At 57.9% G+C, this 25457-nt stretch overlaps 3 protein-coding genes across 3 annotated transcripts; 2 read left to right on the forward strand and 1 right to left on the reverse strand.

Annotated features, from left to right (window-relative positions):
- Nucleotides 1-12556: 12556 nt before the first annotated feature.
- On the forward strand, nt 12557-15276 carry BJ171DRAFT_566075 (uncharacterized protein; the record flags this gene model as incomplete). The annotated part of the gene is made up of 8 exons (XM_053113384.1): nt 12557-12698; nt 12795-13003; nt 13125-13155; nt 13319-13411; nt 13621-13646; nt 13756-14315; nt 14514-14626; nt 14791-15276. The coding sequence occupies 8 exons, from the start codon at nt 12557-12559 to the stop codon at nt 15180-15182; spliced, it is 1566 nt and encodes a 521-aa protein (XP_052969341.1). The 3' UTR covers nt 15183-15276.
- Nucleotides 15277-15406: 130 nt separating this feature from the next.
- Nucleotides 15407-20813, reverse strand: BJ171DRAFT_596831 (Sec1-like protein; the record flags this gene model as incomplete). The annotated part of the gene is made up of 15 exons (XM_053114710.1): nt 15407-15846; nt 16060-16426; nt 16595-16711; nt 16845-17040; nt 17164-17255; nt 17491-17574; nt 17692-17773; nt 17925-18043; nt 18265-18328; nt 18488-18768; nt 18971-19080; nt 19701-19790; nt 19979-20128; nt 20398-20529; nt 20783-20813. 15 exons carry the CDS (start codon nt 20811-20813, stop codon nt 15611-15613), a joined length of 2151 nt encoding a protein of 716 aa, XP_052969342.1. The 3' UTR covers nt 15407-15610.
- Nucleotides 20814-22287: 1474 nt separating this feature from the next.
- On the forward strand, nt 22288-25457 carry BJ171DRAFT_294187 (uncharacterized protein). The gene is made up of 3 exons (XM_053106964.1): nt 22288-22666; nt 23050-23201; nt 23473-25457. The coding sequence occupies exons 1-3, from the start codon at nt 22380-22382 to the stop codon at nt 25329-25331; spliced, it is 2298 nt and encodes a 765-aa protein (XP_052969343.1). The 5' UTR covers nt 22288-22379; the 3' UTR covers nt 25332-25457.

Raw genomic sequence — 25457 nt, forward strand, 5'->3', positions numbered from 1 at the left:
CATCGCAAATTTCTTGAACAGTACGTCGGAAAACATACACGGGGATGCTGTCGCAGAGGGCCGAAAATGGGGGGGGGACAGTCACTGCAGTTCCGTCGACAGCGAATCGCAGCAATCAGGACTGTCGAATGACGACCTTGCACATCGCTTCTCCTTCCCGTACTTAACGTTGCTTCCGTAATCAGATCGAGCGAACACTTCGGTGGCCTGCGATTACCCCGCTGATTTGCTGTTCAAGCTGACAACGACGTCTCTACCAACGACGTTTCCGTATGTGACCTCCTGTAAGGAGTGAACAAGCGCAAGGACGAAGACCAAGTGCTTGGTATGAGCTTTATTAGCTTTTAGCCCCGAACACCAAAGAACAAGTTTTGTTCGAACTGGTGTTCAACATAGGCTCAGACATGCAGGGCTATTTATAGACCGGGAGAAGGTCGAGGGGCAAAAGTGGGCGAGAAGGGTGGAGCATCACAGAGAAGCGAGAAGGGGGTGCGAGAGTGGCTGGTGTGCAAGCGAGAGAGGCTTGGCACAGCCCGGGGACATGTGCCGAGCGGTGGGGGAGGCAGGAAACCAGTAGACGCGGGTGGCAACGGCGCGTGCTCATGCATGGGGGCAAACAAACACGTGGGGACTCATGATTGGTGCGGAGGGCGAGAGCATGCGGGACAATCTCATTGGTCCGTTGTGATGCTGGTCATCACACTATCTCCTCCTTAAACTACGGCGTGTTCCATCTTGAGTTCTCCTGGGGCCAGGCTTGTCTGGGTAGCGTCGGTGGTACTCCGCGGCCACCGTTGGGGCAAAGACAATGTCGGCGGGCTCCCAACTTCGATCGGTGACCGGGTAGCCTTTCCAATCGATGAGATAGTGCAGCTTTCCGCGCACGAACTTGGAGTCTAAGATCTCTTCGACCTCCCACTCCAAGTTCCCATCGATGACCACCGCAGGGGGCGGCGCTTGCACCCGACCCGGAAGCGAGTTCTTCTTGTAGGGCTCAAGAAGAGACACATGGAACACCGGGTGCACCTTTATGTCCTTTGGCAAGTCCAGGCGGAAAGCCAATGTCCCGACGGCCTCGAGGATGGTGAATGGTCCAATCCTCTGGTAATCCAGCTTCTTGCTTGGGCGAGTGGTGCTGATGTTACGAGTCAGCACCCAGACTTGATCGCCCGGACGCAAGTCGGGAGCCTGGGACCTCCGGAGATCTGAGAAGTGCTTGTAGTCAGACTTTGCCTTCTCAAGATTCTCCTTCAACAGTGCCAGGTTCCGCTGGAGATGTTCAACCCTCTCCGTGGCAGAGGGAACATCAGGGCCGCCAGCGACAACGGGGACTTCGAACCTTGGGTGGAACCCATAGGTTGCCAAGAATGGCGAGGCATGTGTTGACGAGTTCTCGAGGTTATTGTAAGAGAACTCGGCCAACGGCAGCAGCTCGGCCCAGTCATCTTGCTGATACGACGTGTAACAGCGCAGGTATTGGTTGATGACCTGGTTGACCCTCTCAGTCTGTCCATCGGTCTGGGGATGGAAGGCCGTGGACAGACTGGTTTGGATCCCGAGCTGCGTGCAGAGTGCCTTCCAGAACCGAGAGGTGAACTGACTTCCTCGGTCTGAAACCACTGTGTCGGGGAGGCCATGGAGACGAAAGACATTGTCGAGGAACAGTGACGCAGTCTCCTCCGCCGACGGCAGTGAACGCCAGGACATAAAGTGTGCCATCTTTGTGAGGCTGCATACCACCACAAAGATGCAGGTGTGACCCTTGGACTTTGGCAGATCAGTGATAAAGTCCATGGTCAGTGTCCCCCAGGGTCGATCGGCTGTCTGGAGTGGCAACAGGAACCCAAACGGCTTGTGTCGCGGAGCTTTCGAGCGTGCACAGGTGTCGCACGTCGAGACGTACTCTTTGACATCTTTCCGATAGGTTTGCCACCAAAACTGTCGCGATACCAGAGCCAGAGTCCGTCGGATGCCTGGATGACCCACAGCGACTGGGTCATGGCACGACTTGAGCGCCGGAACTCGGCACGACTCTGGGACCACAATCCTGTTCTGGAAGGTGAGGTACTGGCCATTCCAGACGAACTTCGGGTCACGACGGTATTTGTCTAGACCGGGATCCCGAGCCTGCTCTTCGGCTATGAGCTGCAGCAAATCCACAGGGTCACTGCGACTTGCAACCGAAGAGCGGGCGTCTCTGCTTCGGAGCACGCGTATCACCGCGGCAGGATCGAGAAGCAGAGGCGGATCCCTCGACACGGAGGCCGATGTGATGACCAGCATCACAACGGACCAATGAGATTGTCCCGCATGCTCTCGCCCTCCGCACCAATCATGAGTCCCCACGTGTTTGTTTGCCCCCATGCATGAGCACGCGCCGTTGCCACCCGCGTCTACTGGTTTCCTGCCTCCCCCACCGCTCGGCACATGTCCCCGGGCTGTGCCAAGCCTCTCTCGCTTGCACACCAGCCACTCTCGCACCCCCTTCTCGCTTCTCTGTGATGCTCCACCCTTCTCGCCCACTTTTGCCCCTCGACCTTCTCCCGGTCTATAAATAGCCCTGCATGTCTGAGCCTATGTTGAACACCAGTTCGAACAAAACTTGTTCTTTGGTGTTCGGGGCTAAAAGCTAATAAAGCTCATACCAAGCACTTGGTCTTCGTCCTTGCGCTTGTTCACTCCTCACACTTTGTTCGAACTCTCTTCTACTGATACCACCTGCTTGGTATCTTCCGCTCCTAGCCCCGCCCCTTTCCTAGTCCTGTCCGAACCTCAAGCACACTTGTGTCTGAGCCCTCTTCGCTCTCCTGTTCTTGAACCTCCTCGCTTTTTTTTTTCCCAGTCCCAGTCCCAGTCCCGCCATGGATCCTGCCCTCGTGGACCGCCTCCGTGCCTTGGAGGCCGAGCTCGCCGAGCTCCGGACAGCTCGCGATGCTCCTGCCGCTGGGTACAGCGTGCAGATGCCGGACCGTTACGACGGTAACCGGCAAGGGTTCCGGGCATTCGTAAATCAGTGCAAACTGTATATACGAATGCAGCCCCACCGGTTCCCTGCTGACCCGATTAAGGTCGGATTCGTCATTAGTCTGCTCACTGGACCGGCTCTCCAGTGGGCGACTCCGATGCTTGAGATGGGTGATCCCCGACTCAACTCTTTTGGCGATTTCCTAGAACGCTTTTCCAAAGTGTTTGACGACCCTGATCGGGCCAGGACTGCCGAGTCAGTGATCACCACACTGTCTCAGGGCAACCGCCCGTGCGCAGTCTATGCATCCGAGTTCCTTCGTATTGCCGCCGATACGACTTGGAACGACGGTGCAAAGATCTCGTTCTTCCGACTTGGCTTGTCGGATGATGTCAGAGACGAACTTTCGCGAGTTCGCCCTCTGCCACGAGATCTGGAGGAGTACATCGAGCTTTGTAACGAGCTCGATGCACGAATCCGCGAGCGCCGTCAAGAGCGCCGAAGCACGCCTGCCCGCTACCGGTCTTCCCAGTTCGCCTTTGGTTCCGCCTCCGCTGCCGTTCCCGCCATCGCTCCCGCGCCCGTCCTCGCTCCGCCGCACCCCTCCTACATTGTTTCCGAGCCCATGCAAGTGGACTCTGCCGTCTCTGGACCCCTGACCGCCGAGGAGAAACAACGCCGCCGCCGCTTTGGACTCTGCCTGTACTGTGGCAAGAAGGGCCACTTGGTACGAAACTGCCCCGTCAAGTTTGGATCTACCAGAGCTACCGGACCGCCCCCTGGACCTCCCGGCCCGAGGATCATCCGCACCATCGTTTACGAGGATGGAGAAGTGCAAGACTTCAGTTCGGGAAACGACCAGGCCCGGTTCTAAGTGAAGGCCTTGAACCGGAGCCGTGCCCACCGCCTTCCGAAAGTGAAGACATTGGTAAGGTGCCTTTGGTAAGTACTGGGGAAGCAGTGATGTGCGGACAGCTTCGCCTTGCCTCTGGACCGGCGGACACTCTCAGCTCTGGCATAGTACCCGTGGCACCTCTGGTGTCACTGGGAACTGCACCTCATCCACAGGTGCAAATACCTGAGCTGTCCTGCCAACCCTCGGCAAAGTTAACTGTCTGTGCTAGCCGCAACCCTGGTGCCGAAGCTGGTACCGAACCAAAGTCTTGTGTTTCGTCTGTTCGTCGTTGCTCGTTGGTTGTTCCCGTCGCTGTTCGTCTTCCTTCTGGTGATTCTCTGTCGTGCGAAGGACTTGTCGATTCTGGTGCCTCTGGCAACTTTATCGACGAGGACTTTGTTGCTCGACACTCTGTCCCCACCTGCTCCAAGGCTTCGCCCTTGGCAGTGGAAGGCGTGGATGGTAAGCCGCTGTCGTCTGGCCCCATCCTCCGCGAGACTGCTCCACTCGAGGTGATTCTCGGGGACGTCTCGCAACGCCTTCGGTTCGATGTGATCAGGTCTCCACATCAACCACTTATCCTTGGCTTTCCTTGGTTGCGCACCGCCGAGCCCAAGATTGTCTGGTCTCGCGGTCTTCTTTGTCTCCCTCCTTCTGTTGATTCCGACCCCTCTCCATGCACCTCTTCCCTTTCGTCTTGTAAAATTCCTTCCAATGTCACTCCCCTTCTTGATGATTCCACTCCTTTGATTGATCTAAGCTCCTCTCCTACGCTCCCACCTTCGTCTTCCCCTTCTTGTCTTGTTCCTCCCGAACCCCTTCGCTCTTCCCAAACCCCTTCTCCTGCTGTCAGTTCTCTTTCCCTCCTTGATGTACCTCCTCCTGTTGTTTGTTCTTCGGACATTGTTCAGAATAAAGTAACCGTCGAACATTATTCTGACCTTGTCCACGCCCCTCCTCTCAGCTCGGACGCTCCTCTCCGCGTCTGCAGCATTGATTACCGCTCGATGCGCGAGTCTCTGGATGCATGCAGGCATGGAACGCAACCCCTGACCATCTTTCAGGTCCATGTCCTGCCCACTGACGAGCCGAGCACTGCGACTGTCGAAGTGCCTGCGGAGTACAAGGACTTCCTGTCTGTTTTCTCTAAACAGGAAGCTGACTCCTTGCCTCCGCATCGCCCTTACGACTGCCCCATTGACTTGGAGCCGGGCAAGTCGCCAAAGTTCGGGCCTCTGTACTCACTGTCCGAGCCCGAACTTCACGCTCTGCGTGACTATCTCGACGAGAATCTTGCCAAGGGATTCGTTCGTCCTTCGTCGTCCCCAGCAGGCTCGCCAATCCTCTTCGTCAAGAAGAAGGACGGCTCACTTCGTCTTTGCGTTGACTACCGCGCACTGAACGGTATCACGGTAAAGAACCGTTACCCTTTACCGCTGATCGGCGAGCTGCTGGACCGACTTCGAGGCGCGAAGGTGTTCACTAAGCTGGACCTTCGTGGAGCCTACAATCTGCTGCGCATCCGCTCCGGGGACGAGTGGAAGACAGCTTTCCGTACTCGATATGGGCACTTCGAGTACTTGGTGATGCCCTTTGGGCTCACCAACGCGCCAGCGACGTTCCAGCACTTCATCAACGACGTCCTGCGCACCGAGTTGGACCAGTTCGCAATTGCGTATCTTGACGATATCTTGATCTACAGTGCTGACCCGTCGCAGCATGTAGAGCACGTCAAGCAGGTCCTCTCGAAGCTCCGAGCTGCAAAGCTGTATTGCAAGCTGGAGAAGTGCGAGTTCTCCAAAACCTCGGTCTCGTTCCTTGGTTTCATGGTCTCGCCCGAGGGCATCGGTATGGAGCGATCCAAGCTCTCTGCGATCTTGGATTGGCCCATACCGCGCAACATCTCGGATCTTCGATCCTTTGTCGGGTTTGCGAACTTCTATCGACGCTTCATCGATGGATACGCAAAGATCGCGGGGCCCATGACTCGGCTCTTCCGGAAGACGCATGGCTTCCAGTGGTCCCGCGAAGCCGATAAAGCATTCAGATCCTTGAAGGATGCCTTCGTTTCGGAGCCCGTTCTGGTGCATCCGGACCCATCCAAGCCGTTCGTCGTAGAGTCAGATGCGTCGGACTTTGCGCTTGGATGCGTGCTCTCCCAGCGGGGTGCTGATGATCGCCTTCATCCTTGCTCGTTCCATTCGCGGACACTCTCGAATGCTGAACGTAACTACAGCATATACGAGAAAGAGCTGTTGGCGATCAAGGAGGCTTTCGAGGCGTGGCGACACTACCTCGAAGGCGCCCAGCATCCCGTTGCCGTTCTGACCGACCACAAGAACTTGGAGTACCTGGCGACGGCTCGCATCCTAAACCAGCGCCATGCACGGTGGTCCCAGTTCTTGTCTCGGTTCGACATCCGCATCCAGTACCGTCCTGGTGCGAGGAACGGCAAGGCCGATGCCCTGTCTCGTCGCTCGGACTACATCCCTTCGTCGGCCTCCGTGTCGAGGGATCCGCCTCTGCTTCTCGATCCTGCCGCGGTGATACGCGTGCTCCGAAGCAGAGACGCCCGCTCTTCGGTTGCAAGTCGCAGTGACCCTGTGGACTTGCTGCAGCTCATAGCCGAAGAGCAGGCTCGGGATCCCGGTCTAGACAAATACCGTCGTGACCCGAAGTTCGTCTGGAATGGCCAGTACCTCACCTTCCAGAACAGGATTGTGGTCCCAGAGTCGTGCCGAGTTCCGGCGCTCAAGTCGTGCCATGACCCAGTCGCTGTGGGTCATCCAGGCATCCGACGGACTCTGGCTCTGGTATCGCGACAGTTTTGGTGGCAAACCTATCGGAAAGATGTCAAAGAGTACGTCTCGACGTGCGACACCTGTGCACGCTCGAAAGCTCCGCGACACAAGCCGTTTGGGTTCCTGTTGCCACTCCAGACAGCCGATCGACCCTGGGGGACACTGACCATGGACTTTATCACTGATCTGCCAAAGTCCAAGGGTCACACCTGCATCTTTGTGGTGGTATGCAGCCTCACAAAGATGGCACACTTTATGTCCTGGCGTTCACTGCCGTCGGCGGAGGAGACTGCGTCACTGTTCCTCGACAATGTCTTTCGTCTCCATGGCCTCCCCGACACAGTGGTTTCAGACCGAGGAAGTCAGTTCACCTCTCGGTTCTGGAAGGCACTCTGCACGCAGCTCGGGATCCAAACCAGTCTGTCCACGGCCTTCCATCCCCAGACCGATGGACAGACTGAGAGGGTCAACCAGGTCATCAACCAATACCTGCGCTGTTACACGTCGTATCAGCAAGATGACTGGGCCGAGCTGCTGCCGTTGGCCGAGTTCTCTTACAATAACCTCGAGAACTCGTCAACACATGCCTCGCCATTCTTGGCAACCTATGGGTTCCACCCAAGGTTCGAAGTCCCCGTTATCGCTGGCGGCCCTGATGTTCCCTCTGCCACGGAGAGGGTTGAACATCTCCAGCGGAACCTGGCACTGTTGAAGGAGAATCTTGAGAAGGCAAAGTCTGACTACAAGCACTTCTCAGATCTCCGGAGGTCCCAGGCTCCCGACTTGCGTCCGGGCGATCAAGTCTGGGTGCTGACTCGTAACATCAGCACCACTCGCCCAAGCAAGAAGCTGGATTACCAGAGGATTGGACCATTCACCATCCTCGAGGCCGTCGGGACATTGGCTTTCCGCCTGGACTTGCCAAAGGACATAAAGGTGCACCCGGTGTTCCATGTGTCTCTTCTTGAGCCCTACAAGAAGAACTCGCTTCCGGGTCGGGTGCAAGCGCCGCCCCCTGCGGTGGTCATCGATGGGAACTTGGAGTGGGAGGTCGAAGAGATCTTAGACTCCAAGTTCGTGCGCGGAAAGCTGCACTATCTCATCGATTGGAAAGGCTACCCGGTCACCGATCGAAGTTGGGAGCCCGCCGACATTGTCTTTGCCCCAACGGTGGCCGCGGAGTACCACCGACGCTACCCAGACAAGCCTGGCCCCAGGAGAACTCAAGATGGAACACGCCGTAGTTTGAGGAGGAGATAGTGTGATGACCAGCATCACAACGGACCAATGAGATTGTCCCGCATGCTCTCGCCCTCCGCACCAATCATGAGTCCCCACGTGTTTGTTTGCCCCCATGCATGAGCACGCGCCGTTGCCACCCGCGTCTACTGGTTTCCTGCCTCCCCCACCGCTCGGCACATGTCCCCGGGCTGTGCCAAGCCTCTCTCGCTTGCACACCAGCCACTCTCGCACCCCCTTCTCGCTTCTCTGTGATGCTCCACCCTTCTCGCCCACTTTTGCCCCTCGACCTTCTCCCGGTCTATAAATAGCCCTGCATGTCTGAGCCTATGTTGAACACCAGTTCGAACAAAACTTGTTCTTTGGTGTTCGGGGCTAAAAGCTAATAAAGCTCATACCAAGCACTTGGTCTTCGTCCTTGCGCTTGTTCACTCCTCACAGCCGACGAAGGGATGTAGTCCGAGCGACGAGACAGGGCATCGGCCTTGCCGTTCCTCGCACCAGGACGGTACTGGATGCGGATGTCGAACCGAGACAAGAACTGGGACCACCGTGCATGACGCTGGTTTAGGATGCGAGCCGTTGCCAGGTACTCCAAGTTCTTGTGATCGGTCAGAACGGCAACGGGATGCTGGGCGCCTTCGAGGTAGTGTCGCCACGCCTCGAAAGCCTCCTTGATCGCCAACAGCTCTTTCTCGTATATGCTGTAGTTACGTTCAGCATTCGAGAGTGTCCGCGAATGGAACGAGCAAGGATGAAGGCGATCATCAGCACCCCGCTGGGAGAGCACGCATCCAAGCGCAAAGTCCGACGCATCTGACTCTACGACGAACGGCTTGGATGGGTCCGGATGCACCAGAACGGGCTCCGAAACGAAGGCATCCTTCAAGGATCTGAATGCTTTATCGGCTTCGCGGGACCACTGGAAGCCATGCGTCTTCCGGAAGAGCCGAGTCATGGGCCCCGCGATCTTTGCGTATCCATCGATGAAGCGTCGATAGAAGTTCGCAAACCCGACAAAGGATCGAAGATCCGAGATGTTGCGCGGTATGGGCCAATCCAAGATCGCAGAGAGCTTGGATCGCTCCATACCGATGCCCTCGGGCGAGACCATGAAACCAAGGAACGAGACCGAGGTTTTGGAGAACTCGCACTTCTCCAGCTTGCAATACAGCTTTGCAGCTCGGAGCTTCGAGAGGACCTGCTTGACGTGCTCTACATGCTGCGACGGATCAGCACTGTAGATCAAGATATCGTCAAGATACGCAATTGCGAACTGGTCCAACTCGGTGCGCAGGACGTCGTTGATGAAGTGCTGGAACGTCGCTGGCGCGTTGGTGAGCCCAAAGGGCATCACCAAGTACTCGAAGTGCCCATATCGAGTACGGAAAGCTGTCTTCCACTCGTCCCCGGAGCGGATGCGCAGCAGATTGTAGGCTCCACGAAGGTCCAGCTTAGTGAACACCTTCGCGCCTCGAAGTCGGTCCAGCAGCTCGCCGATCAGCGGTAAAGGGTAACGGTTCTTTACCGTGATACCGTTCAGTGCGCGGTAGTCAACGCAAAGACGAAGTGAGCCGTCCTTCTTCTTGACGAAGAGGATTGGTGAGCCTGCTGGGGACGACGAAGGACGAACGAATCCCTTGGCAAGATTCTCGTCGAGATAGTCACGCAGAGCGTGAAGTTCGGGCTCGGACAGTGAGTACAGAGGCCCGAACTTTGGCGACTTGCCCGGCTCCAAGTCAATGGGGCAGTCATAAGGGCGATGCGGAGGCAAGGAGTCAGCTTCCTGTTTAGAGAAAACAGACAGGAAGTCCTTGTACTCCGCAGGCACTTCGACAGTCGCAGTGCTCGGCTCGTCAGTGGGCAGGACATGGACCTGAAAGATGGTCAGGGGTTGCGTTCCATGCCTGCATGCATCCAAAGACTCGCGCATCGAGCGGTAATCAATGCTGCAGACGCGGAGAGGAGCGTCCGAGCTGAGAGGAGGGGCGTGGACAAGGTCAGAATAATGTTCGACGGTTACTTTATTCTGAACAATGTCCGAAGAACAAACAACAGGAGGAGGTACATCAAGGAGGGAAAGAGAACTGACAACAGAAGAAGGGGTTTGGGAAGAGCGAAGGGGTTCGGGAGGAACAAGACAAGAAGGGGAAGACGAAGGTGGGAGCGTAGGAGAGGAGCTTAGATCAATCAAAGGAGTGGAATCATCAAGAAGGGGAGTGACATTGGAGGAAGTGGAGCAAGACGAAAGAGAAGTAGTGCATGGAGAGGGGTCGGAATCAACAGAAGGAGGGAGACAAAGAAGACCGCGAGACCAGACAATCTTGGGCTCGGCGGTGCGCAACCAAGGAAAGCCAAGGATAAGTGGTTGATGTGGAGACCTGATCACATCGAACCGAAGGCGTTGCGAGACGTCCCCGAGAATCACCTCGAGTGGAGCAGTCTCGCGGAGGATGGGGCCAGACGACAGCGGCTTACCATCCACGCCTTCCACTGCCAAGGGCGAAGCCTTGGAGCAGGTGGGGACAGAGTGTCGAGCAACAAAGTCCTCGTCGATAAAGTTGCCAGAGGCACCAGAATCGACAAGTCCTTCGCACGACAGAGAATCACCAGAAGGAAGACGAACAGCGACGGGAACAACCAACGAGCAACGACGAACAGACGAAACACAAGACTTTGGTTCGGTACCAGCTTCGGCACCAGGGTTGCGGCTAGCACAGACAGTTAACTTTGCCGAGGGTTGGCAGGACAGCTCAGGTATTTGCACCTGTGGATGAGGTGCAGTTCCCAGTGACACCAGAGGTGCCACGGGTACTATGCCAGAGCTGAGAGTGTCCGCCGGTCCAGAGGCAAGGCGAAGCTGTCCGCACATCACTGCTTCCCCAGTACTTACCAAAGGCACCTTACCAATGTCTTCACTTTCGGAAGGCGGTGGGCACGGCTCCGGTTCAAGGCCTTCACTTAGAACCGGGCCTGGTCGTTTCCCGAACTGAAGTCTTGCACTTCTCCATCTTCGTAAACGATGGTGCGGATGATCCTCGGGCCGGGAGGTCCAGGGGGCGGTCCGGTAGCTCTGGTAGATCCAAACTTGACGGGGCAGTTTCGTACCAAGTGGCCCTTCTTGCCACAGTACAGGCAGAGTCCAAAGCGGCGGCGGCGTTGTTTCTCCTCGGCGGTCAGGGGTCCAGAGACGGCAGAGTCCACTTGCATGGGCTCGGAAACAATGTAGGAGGGGTGCGGCGGAGCGAGGACGGGCGCGGGAGCGATGGCGGGAACGGCAGCGGAGGCGGAACCAAAGGCGAACTGGGAAGACCGGTAGCGGGCAGGCGTGCTTCGGCGCTCTTGACGGCGCTCGCGGATTCGTGCATCGAGCTCGTTACAAAGCTCGATGTACTCCTCCAGATCTCGTGGCAGAGGGCGAACTCGCGAAAGTTCGTCTCTGACATCATCCGACAAGCCAAGTCGGAAGAACGAGATCTTTGCACCGTCGTTCCAAGTCGTATCGGCGGCAATACGAAGGAACTCGGATGCATAGACTGCGCACGGGCGGTTGCCCTGAGACAGTGTGGTGATCACTGACTCGGCAGTCCTGGCCCGATCAGGGTCGTCAAACACTTTGGAAAAGCGTTCTAGGAAATCGCCAAAAGAGTTGAGTCGGGGATCACCCATCTCAAGCATCGGAGTCGCCCACTGGAGAGCCGGTCCAGTGAGCAGACTAATGACGAATCCGACCTTAATCGGGTCAGCAGGGAACCGGTGGGGCTGCATTCGTATATACAGTTTGCACTGATTTACGAATGCCCGGAACCCTTGCCGGTTACCGTCGTAACGGTCCGGCATCTGCACGCTGTACCCAGCGGCAGGAGCATCGCGAGCTGTCCGGAGCTCGGCGAGCTCGGCCTCCAAGGCACGGAGGCGGTCCACGAGGGCAGGATCCATGGCGGGACTGGGACTGGGACTGGGAAAAAAAAAAAAGCGAGGAGGTTCAAGAACAGGAGAGCGAAGAGGGCTCAGACACAAGTGTGCTTGAGGTTCGGACAGGACTAGGAAAGGGGCGGGGCTAGGAGCGGAAGATACCAAGCAGGTGGTATCAGTAGAAGAGAGTTCGAACAAAGTGTAAGGAGTGAACAAGCGCAAGGACGAAGACCAAGTGCTTGGTATGAGCTTTATTAGCTTTTAGCCCCGAACACCAAAGAACAAGTTTTGTTCGAACTGGTGTTCAACATAGGCTCAGACATGCAGGGCTATTTATAGACCGGGAGAAGGTCGAGGGGCAAAAGTGGGCGAGAAGGGTGGAGCATCACAGAGAAGCGAGAAGGGGGTGCGAGAGTGGCTGGTGTGCAAGCGAGAGAGGCTTGGCACAGCCCGGGGACATGTGCCGAGCGGTGGGGGAGGCAGGAAACCAGTAGACGCGGGTGGCAACGGCGCGTGCTCATGCATGGGGGCAAACAAACACGTGGGGACTCATGATTGGTGCGGAGGGCGAGAGCATGCGGGACAATCTCATTGGTCCGTTGTGATGCTGGTCATCACACCTCCCTGGTGAGTGCGATCGTCTCTGCGTGCCACTCTGTTCGCGCTGCGCCGGCTTGGCCGGGAGGTTTTGCAATATGCCGCTCTCACCGCCACACTGTCTATCAGCTGCAACGCTTCTCCATGACCAACAGCGATGTCGACAGCATGCTGAGCGCTCTGTCCGGGGGTACAATGAGCTATGGCGATGTGGCATGTAACTGGCTGCAGAACAACGAAATCGTCTGGAAAACATGGATCCCGTCGCCGCCGGTGCTGGACGTGGGTGAGTAGATCTTTGGATGCAGGCTCGATATTTCACAGCGATCTAGCTCCTGAATGACATTGGAGTGCATCCGCGCTAAACGCTATCACCTGACAGCGTCCTGCGGCGTTGGCATGGGCAAGTATTCCATCGGGCTCATGACCGAGTGTCTATCCTGTCCGGTTGGGAGCTACAACTGGCAGGCCAACAACACTGGGACGTGCACCCTCTGCCCCACCAACGCCAACTGTGCCGGCGGCACGCTGGTTGTGCCGTCCGAAAACTACTGGCTCAACAGTCTCTCGACGACAGTGGCAGACATTTATGTAAGCGGCTGACCATCGGCGGTCGGGGAGGATACGGCGGCAGCGGCATCGAATCGGCAATTCTATCGCATCGGACCGCAACAGCGCCGTTGACAGGCGGTTTCATCGTTTCATTTGACAGGAATGTCCCGTCGATGGCGTGTGTTGCCCAGGTACGCACTGCAGATGCCTGGCTGGACCAAACGCTGGGATGTCATTTCATGTCGAATCGTGGCCCGCTGGAACATCGCAAACCGCACCCAGCTGCGTCGAATCGCAGCAATCGGGCCTGTGCACAAACCGCTAATGCCGCTTTGCACACACCGCACCTCCCAGGCGGAGCTTGCAACATCACGAACCAATGCGCCCCGGGCTTTGCAGGGGTTTTATGCAGCGATTGCGCGAGTCCAGAACATTATATGTGGGGAGGTATGCGAGTTCTCCTGCTGCTTGCTTCGTTGCTGCCGCTCGGTCTCCATCGCCGCGAAACTCACACATCCGTCGCCTATCTTCACCATCTCCTCCTTGAACACAAGGCGAGTGCGTTACTTGCCCGAACAACATGCCCGGCCCCTCGTTTTACAACGTGTTGCTTGGCACCCTTGCGTTTGTCGTTGTCTTGCTGCTTATCCCCAAAGGCGCAGGCCCGACGATTGAGATCCTGGTGAGCACCGGTGTCATAGCTGAGCCTTGCGCTCATAGTACATACCGAATGGATTCGATTCATCTGTCGCTTGTGACATCTGCTGATCGTGTGTCGGTCTGGCCACAAGACCTTCTATTTCCAAGTGGCGAGCCTGATCACCGACCGGTTCGGCATCCACCAAGTCCTGAGCGTGATCTCGCTGAACATGGACGTCCTGCCCAAGTGTCTGGTACCACTCAGCGGCATGTTCAAGATCCTGTTCATCTACGCATCGCCGGCGCTGATGTTTATGAACCTCTCATGGGTCCTGGGGCTCTGTTGGCTCTTTTCCAAGTTCGCGCCTATGCGTGCAGTCGAGGTTATCTCCAAGCGGGCGCCGGCCTATCTGAAACACCACTCACTCGCCGAAAATGCCATCCACACGAGCGTCGAGGTCGCCACGTTCTGCTTTCTGCCCATGATCGAGGCCGCGACGACGCTGCTGGACTGCAGGACGATCGCAGGGACAAACGTGCTCTACCAGGCAGCCTCGACGCCGTGCTGGAAGGGGATGCACCTTGGTGCCGGAATCTTTGCGATCATCGTGATCACGACCCTGCTGGGTGCCGTGCCTGTCTCGCTGCTGGTCTATCTTCGGTCGCTCAAGGTCAAGAGGCAGCTGGTCTATGTGACGCACGATACTACCTGGTAACTTCCGCACGGACGGCGCTTGTGTTGCTGCTCGTGCCCATGATTTAATATGACCGTGCCGAAGGAGCCACGACAGCAGAAATATGCTGATGCTGATGCTGATGCTGATGCTGATGCTGATGCCTCCTCCTGCTCTCTACTTTCCGCTTCCATCGGCGGCTGCATCTTTGCGACCATGTCTGTCTTTGGAAACAGGCACCGCCTCTTGTACAAGCCCTTCAGGAAAAAGTACTACTTTTGGCTGCCAGTGGCCCTCTTTGAGCGAGGCTTTGTCCTGCTGATCTTTGTGGCATTCTCGGGCACCGACAGTAAGCAATCGCTCTGGCTCTGGGTGGGAGAGAAGCAAATCGAGTGTGGACAAGTCCTTGTGTGTCTCACAAGCCAAAATTGCTGCCGTGGGCTCTGTCCTTGGCACATCAATAGCATCGCTGACCCGTTCTTGCTGACGCTTGCTCGCCGCATACATCCACAGAGTTCACCATGAACAACTCGCGAGTCTTCTTGTTCTTTGTCCTGAGCATCGTGCGGATGTACATCCAGCCCTACCGCCAGCATGCCGAGAGTCGGCTCAACCAAGAGGCATGTCTCTGCTGGCTGGTGCTGTCGTCGCTCAACTATCTCTACCTCTTCAACTGGACGACAAACGGCGCCGTTGCTTTGCTTGACGCAGCCATGGTTGTGGTGCTGCTCCTGCCGATCGTCTCGTTTGTGTACTGGCGCAGCCACCGAGTCGTTCAGCGGATGAAGAGCAAGGGCCTTGCGGACGACCGATCAGCCGGCAGCCACAACTGCCTCTCGGACGACGCCATAGCCACGATCCCGTCCAAGGTGCGCAAGTCCCAGAACATCGAGGGCGAAGCCTAAAGCCCCGGGTTGCCAAACAGAGACATACCGTAGCAGCCCCAGCAGTGCTTTGGCGAGCATTTGAATAGCATTCATTGGTAACTGTGGTCTTTGGGCGTGTTGAAAACGGTGGGGGGGGGGAGTGACTTTCCAGTGCAATAGAGCTGCCGACGGCCATGGAAGCACGCTGTGCACAGCATTGTCAATGCTGCTTCAGAATAAATATGTATTGGCTGCATATGCAGTGGCAATAGAGATGGCTGACAACGATCTTGACTCGCGCTGACGCTGAGGATGGGTTTTGGGCTGTATGCCAACCGCGATGCCCGACCCAGCCACAATCGGCCGTGACAACGGGTCGAGTGAGGGGCTTGTCTGGTGCGGCTCATTCCGCCGACACCATATATCTTGTTGTCGTTTCGTTAGGGGGGAGGTGCCTCCACCCTCCATCACTTTTCGGACTTGTCCTTCTTCTTGAAGACGCCGAGGACACCCTTTTTCTTCTTTCCGGTCTCAGCAGCATGGCTCGGCTCTTCGTTCTCCTCGCTGAGGGCCATGTTGCTTCGCGAAGCCGGCACAGATGCCGTTCCGATCGTCGATACATCACCAGTGGGTACTTCCTGAGGCTTGTGAAGCTCCTTGCACGCGTTCACAAACTGCGTTGGGTTCAAGATATGGGTTGAGCCTATTGTTGGCAACCGAGGCACACATGCGAAGGTAGATTAGCCGTATGCGTGCCAGTCCAATCTCAGCGATGATCGCCGGGCGGAAGGTCGGGTAGGAAAGGGGATTTGGGACTCGTCTGCTGGTTTCTCTGCCTCTCCCGCATCCCATAAATGAAGCAATCAGAGCCTGCCGACGGGTTCCGAAAGAACTCGCGCTCAGCTCAGCTACGGACCCAGGACAATGTCACGGCCGTACTCCTTGACGAGCTCGTAGGTGCTCCTGATTTCCGAGAAGGTGATGCCGCCGAGAACAAACACAATGATTCGCGGGCCATTGTTGCGGAGGTCATAGTCGGGCGAGGCTCCGGAGGCGCCACCGCCGCTGGCGGAGCTGATTCCGCCAGCATCTTTGGCGCTGTCGAGGCCGGACTTTTTGTTGGCCCAGCTCGCCCTTGTGGTTCGCAGCGAATTTGGGTTTGGATTGGAGACGACAGGGGAGATGACTGCTGTTCTGTTCGTATTGGCAAGCTTGGTGTCGTCGTTTGGCTGTGATGTTGCCCATGGGAACGAAGTTGGATCGACGCAGCCCATGATTTGGTCCTGGCGGGAGAGAGCACATCGGCAGACTATGAACGTGTGATCTGGGGCACGGTCATGCCATTTGGTCGGATTGCGCCGCTCGTCCGGAGTCAAAGCCGAAGGAGAAAGCGGGGCAAGCCTCATTCACTGTTGCTCGCTGGTTCCCATCCCCCAGTCACAACCACGCACCTCCATAATGAGCTTGAGCAGAGGGACGTATCGGCTGAGCTCGTACGGCATCTGGTCGTCTGCCTTTCGCTTCTTCTTCTTCTTTTCCTTCTTTTGTACAAAGTAGACATATTTGCCCTGCTCTCGCCGCAGCAGTACCGGCGAGACAAAGATAGAATTGACGTTGGGTGCGCGAATCCAAATCAGCACAAAGAGCTCCCAAACCACCAAGGATGCGTGGGTAAGAGTGGAGGAGAATCAGCCGTTGTACCTTCTTGGCAGTGTCTGCAGCACTGGGCTTGTCAGAGTTTGCCGAGAGGCGGACACCCAGGTAGCTCAGGTTGGTGATTGCCTGTGACTCTTCGAGGCTGAGGCTGGCATGCTCCAGCAACTTGCGCCTCTCCATGTCCTGGATTCCGCCCGAGGCGATGATGTATAACATCAGCACCCTCAGCTTGTCGTAGTTTCTGAATGAGCAGGGTTGATGCACAAGTCCAAGCGGAGAGGATGTTAGGGAATGGCTGTGGTGAGTCGAGCACAGGACGTCATCGGCAGTCGAGCAACCCCCATTCACGGCGTGGTCATCGTACGTTGGACCACCATTCTTGTCGAGCACAGGAACCAAATCGAGCATGATGTTCCGGGGCTTGTTTCCGTCTGCTGTCTCTCCACAAGCCAGATCCTGTGTATGAAAAATAGCCCCCCCCCATGCACACATACACGCATATACACATGCACACATCACCGCCAGCGAATTAGTCACAGTCGACAAGTAACAGCCACAAGTCACGGATCGCACAGACATGCTAGAGAGAGCCTCGTGTGGTATGCCACCAAGGGGAGTGCCATGAATATATAGACACAGCAACAACACGGTCGGCGAAGAAGTAAATGGATCAACAGCCGCCCAAACAGACCTGCTCAACGGCCGCCAGGCTTGCAAGCTTCCGGTTGCTGAACTCGCTTTGGCATTCTTGGCAGATATTGATGTGTGCCGAAAACTGAGCAAAGATGCGGTCAGCATAAGGCGATCCTCTCGGGCATGTGGACACGTTCCGATTCATGACTGGCGCGGGTACTGGGCCAAAAAATGGCCGCCAGACCGCAAGGATGCTCACTTTGGACTTCATTTCCTGGAACTGTGGAAGAGCAGCAAGGGTGTCTTTCATATCCTTCAAGCTCTCGATGCCTTTTGGGCTCCTGCAGGATGAAGTCATGGGTGGATCGGTTGGGGCCAAGATTCAAGCATCGACAGTATACAGCCACCACACTCGCAGCCACAGCTCCATCGAGCGACATGCTGCACGTCGGGCGAGCACGATGCAAGAGACAAGCGCGACGGGTGACTTACCCCTCGGCCGAATCCTTGTTGACAGCATTGGCTGCGGCCTTGTTCTCAGAAAGGAACTTGGAGAAGGATTCTCGAATATAGTCAACGGCCTCGGCAAAATGCCAGTGTCGGATGAGCATCTGATAAATGGCATAACAAATGGCGAGTCAGAGGGCCGAGAGCCGGATTGGACAAAGGGCAAATGCCCAAACTGTGAGTCACCACGCTGGAATGATGGGTTCGACGGAACGAATCGGCTTTGATGTCTGTATCCGCTTCCTCGAGGACAGTGCTTTGGTCATGCGGGTCGGAGACGCCTCGGTCACGCAGACAGTGGCAGCATGGAGGATGGCATTCCTACCCAGATTGGGTCGCGGTCGTCCAACGAGGCTGTGTTAGCTTTCTCGCTGCTTTCGGCACGATATCTTGTCGATGCCAAGGGTGATGGAGCAAGTGGTGGAAAGTAATGGAGTGTGTGAATGCAATGGAATATCAGCATGCGCTGCCATCATACAGCAGAGTCAGCAATCGCCCCGGCCGTGACCAGAAGGGAGAAATCATGATGAGCAGCTGGCACGGCTGACCTGTACTTGCCGTCCTCGAGGGTGAGCAGGTCGTTCATCATGGCCTGATAAGTGAACTCGTGCAGGACCGGCGCCATGACATCCACAGAGCGATCCAGGATGATGAGGATGGGCTTCTTGAAGTTGTTCTGGGCGGGAAAGTCGGGGGTATTCTTGCAGGTCTCATCGAGTTCGTCCTTGAGGTAGCTGGCGAATTTGAAGGAAAGACTGCAGTTTGATCCAGAGGGATCGTGGTATCGTATGGATGGGTAGTCTCCGAGTGTGGTGAGGACCGAGGTCATCTGTGGGGTTGGGAGCAGCGTTAGCATCCCAGCATGGTCGTGGCGGTGGCAGTAACGATGGCGGTGATGGTGATGGTTCGGACAGCGATTGGCTGTGCGAGCGTCGTCGACGATTCGACACTTTGCCACGATGATCAAGCCAATGGCATTGTCGATGCCATCGACCGGCCACACAAACAAGTATGGACGGGGCTTGCCGTACCCGCTTTGCAAGGAAGTGCAAATGGCTGTTGAGGTCCGGGATCGAAGGAGGGTTGTAGAGAGCATACAAGGAGCCCGGTAGATCCAGGGAAAAGATCTGTTGCTCGATTGCTGGGAGGCGAGTGCGAGGCAGGGACGGAATGGAACGGAATGGAATGGGACAAATGGAGTCCGGGACCGTTAGAACTGGGGAGCGGGGAAACGTGCTGAGGCCCCAGTCGCCGTCTCTGCTGAACGACCATGCCGGTCAGGAATGCCCGTCAGCCATCGGTGTGTGTCAATCGCTTGGGGGGGGGACAGGGTCGTCGACCACGGTTGTCAGCAGACCAAGGTATGGGTGGAGGGCTGGGGATGAGGCAAATTGGAGCACGCTGGGGCGCATAACTCCAGGAAAGAAAGCGGAGCCGACAAAGCAGTGGGAAAGACCTCGTGATGGCAACGCATGGGGCAGGAGATCAGGAAAGGGTCGCAGGACTGGGGAAATGGGCAGCATCTGGATCCCACGGAGGCATATTCGTTCGATTGGAACGTCGGTCCCCCCCCCCGCTCCCCATGGAATGGCTCGGGATCGAAGACCCGCACCCAAGCCGAGCGAGAAGAGAAGGGCCGCCTGCCCAAGGGAGAAGCACATGCACGGAGATGCCAACCCGGAGAGGGACACGACCAGAAAGAAGCGCGCAGTCATGATCCAGTCGAACCCCCCCCCATGTCCGAGCAGCGACCGCTGTTACCCAGAAAGTCGACGTTTGAGTCCTTGAGGTTCTTGAGATACTGCCGAGCGGGCGACTTTGTCAGCCGATCGACGAGGGCATCGGATATGGCTGGCAACACAGGGCGGGGGGAGTCCGTGGTGAGGAAATGTCCAATGGATGGGCGCCGAAGGTCCACACAGCAATATGGGTTGGCGCCCCCCATGGCCGGGGCTGTGGTCGGAACATGGAGCGGCGCATCGGCGTCTGGGCCAGTTGCGCTGACAGCCACGGTCCTTGGTCATGCCGGGCCCACCTACGTGAAGTGCAGAAGATGTGCGCAGCGGCATAGGACGGCTTTGGAGTAAAGTCGTCGATGATCTTGGAGACCACGGCGTCGGTCGGGGTGATGAAGTAGATGGCGTCATGTTCGGGATAGGGCGACCTCGATCTGTGGATGTCCTCGGTCACTACGGACCCCGCAGGAGCAGAACAAGGGAGGCACGAGAAGGGGTTGGTTGGTTGGTTGGTTGCGAATCCGGCGGCGCGCGGCGGCACCAATCTGGCTGAAACGCTCGGGGGTGGACTCGGTGCCGCCAACATGAGGCGCGCTGGAGTGGGGACGCAAAGACGCCATCGGAATTGAATGTCGACGGAAGGGGAGAGGGTCGTGACGGGAGCAACGCTGCATTCGAGCGACGCTGGAGGGGGGGGGGCGGCAGCAGCCAAAGAGGCTTACGCATGACGTTTTCGTTTGTGAGCTCGTGTTGCTTGAGGATCCCGCTGAGAATCTTGAGCGAAACGGGATCGACTATGAGAATCTTGTATCGCTTTGGGGGCTGGACAAACCGGAGCATGTCCTGCAGCAGCTCTGGCCGGGGAAAGCATGGGGCGCGGGAATGCGGGAAGATGCAGATGAGCATGTGGGAATGGCGCGGGGAGGGGAAACGCTCATGGGAGCGAGCCACATCCGTGGGGATACCATTGCACTTGTGCAGCGATGCGAGAGACGGTGTTGGCAACAACGAGCCAGGCAGACCAATTGCACTGGCGTCACGCCGCGGGAACCGAGGCCGAAATGCGGAAAGTTACGGCGAGTGGGCATCAGCAGCAAGCCGACATACTCCGGCGGACCATATCGCGTATCGACGACATGGCAGGCGGCGGCGACGGAAGGGTGGGCAAGACCAGAGGATTCGATTGGATCTGGAGGGACCAGCGAGAGCCTGGAGCAACAACACCAGGGCCGGAGACGCAAAGGACGGCGCGGGCGAGGCGTGCTTGTGGGCGGCCGGTGGCGCGCGTGCTGCGCAGGAGACAAAAGCGCAAAGACCAGGGCTGTGCTGCGCTTACTGTCGCGGGCTGTGCGTGTGTGCGCTGTGCTGTGTCGCTGTGTTCTGTGCTTGTGCGGCAGTGTTCTGTGCTTGTGCTGCCTCTGTGTCGCGGCAGATCCACGCTCTGCCAACGGACTGCTTGCACAGTCGCTGTTGTCTTGCCCCGCACGCGCCACACAGAGCACATGCACAGACACGTGGTGCGGCGCCGCCCTCGCGTGACCGCCGGCGGCCTGTGCCTGTGACCGCTCTCTGTGCGCCCGTGCGAGCAAGGCGGGGCGCCGATCGCCCGATCGCCCGCCAATCGTCTGCCGCGCTGCCGTCCCACCCGCGTCTGGGGGGGGGGCACCGCCGTTTGCCACACCCCTGGTGTGCCGCAGTCCGCGGCTTGTGGCTGACCGCGATCGAGTCTGCTGGGGGAGAAATCGCCGCGTATTCCTTCCTCGCGGTCCCTTTGGCTGCGTAGCATTCCTGTTGCCCATGTTGTTTATCCCTGTCGCCCATGGTGTTTATTCCTGTCGCCGCTGTTCGCGCTGTCGCCGACATCGGCTCTGTCAAATTGCGAGCACCGTCGTCGATGGAGCTGACCATGCGCGTCGATCCCATTCCGGTGCTTGCGCTGTCTGCATTCCGATGCTTGCGCCGTCTGGGTTCGTGTTGCCGCAATACCCAATCCGGTGCTTATTTTCCCCTGTGCCGGCGGCTTTTGAGCACCGACGCCTCCCCACTATTGTCTCAGCCAGCAACTCTGCTGCCTCAGCTGCTGGCCCCCAGCGAATCGCTTGCGCCGCCGATTTCATCTCCGGATGGAACAAACGCGCAACCGGTGTTGCTCGGCTGCCCACCGGACGACGGCGGCAGCAGCGATAGGGATGGCAAGCACCCAGAGGCACCCGCGTAGGCCCGGCTGTAGTTCCTTGTGCATGACGGCTGCCTGGCCGATTGCGCCTATCGACGGCCGTCCCACCCCGACCCGCTTCAACATCTTCCTGGGCAGACGCCTCCCGCCGGAAAATCCCGCCTTCCCCGCCTGCTCAGCTCTCCCCACTTTCTCGTTTGTTCCCTTCTTTCCCGCTGCCAGTCCACGACTGACCCGGCCAGGCACCCAGCACCTCGCGGCACAGCCGACGCAACCAGTCGCTGATGGCCTGCCATCAATATACCAGGCCGGTGTCGAGGTCACGCCTCCCCACGGCAAATCGCTCTCAAGGTGCATGTCGGTGCCTGTTGCAAAGGAATTGCCTGTATTTAAAGCCCTCGCTGTCCAGGCCGTCCCTTCGTCGCCGACCACCCGACCCGTCTGTCGCCGTCCCAGCAACCCGCTGCGAATCTCCCTCCCCTCTCACCCCTGCCTCACAACTTCCGTCTCTGTACCCCTCCGCGCACCATGGCATTCCCGATCCAGCTCTTCAGGGTCGCGCTGTCGACTGATGCCCGAACCAAAGCTTACGTCATCCAGTGCCTGTCGTCGACCAAGAAGCCTGCCGAGCGATACATCATCTATCGCGATCTCGACGAGGTCGTTAGGCTCGAGGCCAGCTTGCGCAAGAGCAAGATCCGGATGTTCTACTCGCTCAAGTCCCGACTCGTGGACCTGACCATTGCCGACATGGACATCTGTCCCGAGATCGAGTTCTACCTCAACAACCTGCTGAATATCCCGGCTATCAACAAGTGAGTGCCGTGCTGGTTGGGGGAGGGAGGCATCCCGGACGGAATCCCCTTCCCCCTGGGACATATTACGCGCCGCTCCTGTGTCTGCAACCAGGCACAACATATCCGCACATCCGCATATCCACACATCCGACCATCCATGCACATCCATGCGCTTGGCCGTCTTGGGCAAGCTCGTGGTCGTTTCGCTCGCTTCCCCGGCCCCTTTGCCGCTCTCGGCTTGCCTCGTGGTGCACAAACGGCCCCCCGCCATGCCGCCTGCCACACCATCAGCCCGCACCCATGGTCCCCTCCGCGTGTGGGCCATCAACCCAACTCTATCTGACGCCCATGGATTGCATGTATCGCCTCGCTGCTCTCCATCCTCGCCCTCCCTCCCACAGCAACTCCCACTTTGCAAGCTTTGTCAGCAACGATACACTGCCCGAGTTCATCCCGCTGCCCAGGAAATCGCGTCGAAGCACCGGGCTTGAATCCGGGGCCGACGCCACGGCCGAGGCTGATGCTTCCCCGGTTACCGAAGATGCTGGTCCATGTAAGTTGCCCTCTGGCCTCCTGCCCCTTCCTTCTCCTCCCAAGCTCTGGCGCGGGTGCAAGTAGCCTGCATATTTGCTGACAGCGACGACACCTCCGTGGTGGCGCCGACCGCCATCCGCAATTCCACTGACGAGCGTCCCCTCTCTTTCCTTTGCGATGGCCATGGGCCTGTCTGTATACGCCCGATAAACGTCCTTGGTGACTATCGTGGCTTTGCCCATGGTCTCCATGGTGCCCGCTCCTCCCACGCTGCCCGCCACATCCAACAGCCGCATCCACCGACCCCATTCCCCTTCGCCTGTCCCCCGAGCCCGAAGAGTCGCAACCCGAAGACAGCCTTCCTGAGGAGATTGCCCTCAGCCTCGACAACCTGGCCCGCCTCCCAACAGACGATTTGCTCTACGCCCAGAGCATCGCATCCAAGAACTCCATTAGACACATCTCTCTCGATCTTGGCGAAGACGGCGGCGATGATGCGGCCGCTATTCCCTCCGGCTCGTCGTCGTCCTCGAATCTGGTTGCCCCAGGCTCTTCCACAACCACCTTGGCCGAGCCGGCAGAGACCAGCCCCATGACTCCGACCCCGGCCCTTTCCGACCCAAAGTCGCTCCCCGCCAAACAGACCATCACCACCCTCAAGCGCAACCTGTCCAAGCTGCGCGAAAAGAACCCGATCCGACGGCTATCTCTCTACCGCCAGAAGAAAGACTTTGACGAGCTCGACGACGAGAGCCGCTACGTCAACGCCCGATATCCGAGCATGTACTTCAAGAACGAGAGCAGCCAGGAGCCCGAAGTGGCCTCGGTCATGAGTGTCTCGCACTGGGACGCCGACGCTGACAGTATTGCCGACAGTATTGCCGACAGCATTGGTGATAGTATTGGTGATAGTATCGCTGATGACACTGCCGACAGTGAGCTCACGAAACCGGAAGCCGATACCGAGCAAGACCAAGACCAAGACCCCGGCTCGACCCCGGGATCGTTCGGCGAGCTCTCGAGCCTAGAAACGACACCCAGAGCCAGCGAAGATACCCAACGAAACTCAAGCTCGGCAACACTGTCCAAGGATACTGGAATGATTCACCTAGAACATTCGGTGACAGCACCATCCCTCGCCGAGTCTGCCTTCCTCTCAAGAGACGCCATTGAAGTGCTTCCTGATAGATTTGCTGTGCCTGCTTCCTCGGGCATCACCTCCATCGCCGCAACTGCTGCTCCTGCGTCGGAACCCGCCATTGCGCTGGCTCGACAGAGCAGTGTCAACGACCAAGCCCATACTGCTTCCCACGCCCCCTCAACTGCCAAGCCAGACCCCAAGTCACCGACAGAGAGTTTCCGCGGCAGCATCGAAGTCCCTCGCCCAGTCTCCACCATCGGAGACCAGTCGCCGGCGATGGCGACCTCGCCCTCGTCCTCGTCGTCGTCGTCGATCTTGCGCACATCCGCAGTAATCAATACGAACTCTCTGCGATGGTCCGACTCGGTGCGTGAACGCGAACCCCGGCTATCCGTCTCGGCCTCCAGCATCACCAGCTCTACCACCACCATCACGAACGAGCAGCCCAAGCCCCCCCAGCCCAGTGATGTGCTCGAGTCGATCCGGTCGACGCTCCAGCGCTCGACCTCACGATCCAGCTCTCGGCGCCAGAGTGTCTTGCGGGTGCAGCTGCCCGTTCCGGCGATCACCGCCAGCCCACTCCTCCCGGCCAGCCCGATCAGCCCCGAGTCGTTCTATCTCCCTATGGGCTCGCACTCCAGGATATTTCCTGCACCGGTGCTGGCGTCTGCAAGCTGCGGCCCGCTGATCTCCCTCGCCGGATTGCCGAGCCCGACTCTGCCTCTGAGCCCGAGCTTGCCTTCGCCGCCTGAAGCTACTTTGAGTGACTCTGAGTCGGTTCCGACGGAGCGACCTCGCCGCGACTCACTCGACCTTGGAGCCATTGGAAACCTGCGCCGGTCACTCTCTGCCCGACGACAGTCTCGCCGCCAATCCTTGTCCGAGGCTGAGGATAGCGACAAGCCGATCGAGATTGGCTCTGTCCCCAACTATCACACCTGGGGCCGCAAGCCCAAGCAAACCCCGCAGCAACAACAACAGCAGCAGCAGCCCGGGGCCGTATGCTGAGACACAGTGGTTTCGCAGCCGCAGACAGGGGGGGCTTACTCCTCTCCGCTCTGATTCGGCGCTGACAACACAGCGCCAGTTGCGCCAGCGCTTCCTCATCGGTGATTTCCGCTTGCTTGCATGCTT

This window comes from Polychytrium aggregatum (assembly GCF_025602895.1).
Source record: "Polychytrium aggregatum strain JEL109 chromosome Unknown BJ171scaffold_8, whole genome shotgun sequence".
Taxonomy (NCBI): domain Eukaryota; kingdom Fungi; phylum Chytridiomycota; class Chytridiomycetes; order Polychytriales; genus Polychytrium; species Polychytrium aggregatum.

Coding starts and splice junctions, on each gene's coding strand:
- BJ171DRAFT_294187 (XM_053106964.1), top strand. CDS start 22,380: ATGGCATTCCCGATCCAGCTCTTCAGGGTCGCGCTGTCGACTGATGCC. Junction 22,667..23,049: donor AATATCCCGGCTATCAACAA/GTGAGTGCCGTG, acceptor TCCCTCCCACAG/CAACTCCCACTTTGCAAGCT. Junction 23,202..23,472: donor TACCGAAGATGCTGGTCCAT/GTAAGTTGCCCT, acceptor CACATCCAACAG/CCGCATCCACCGACCCCATT.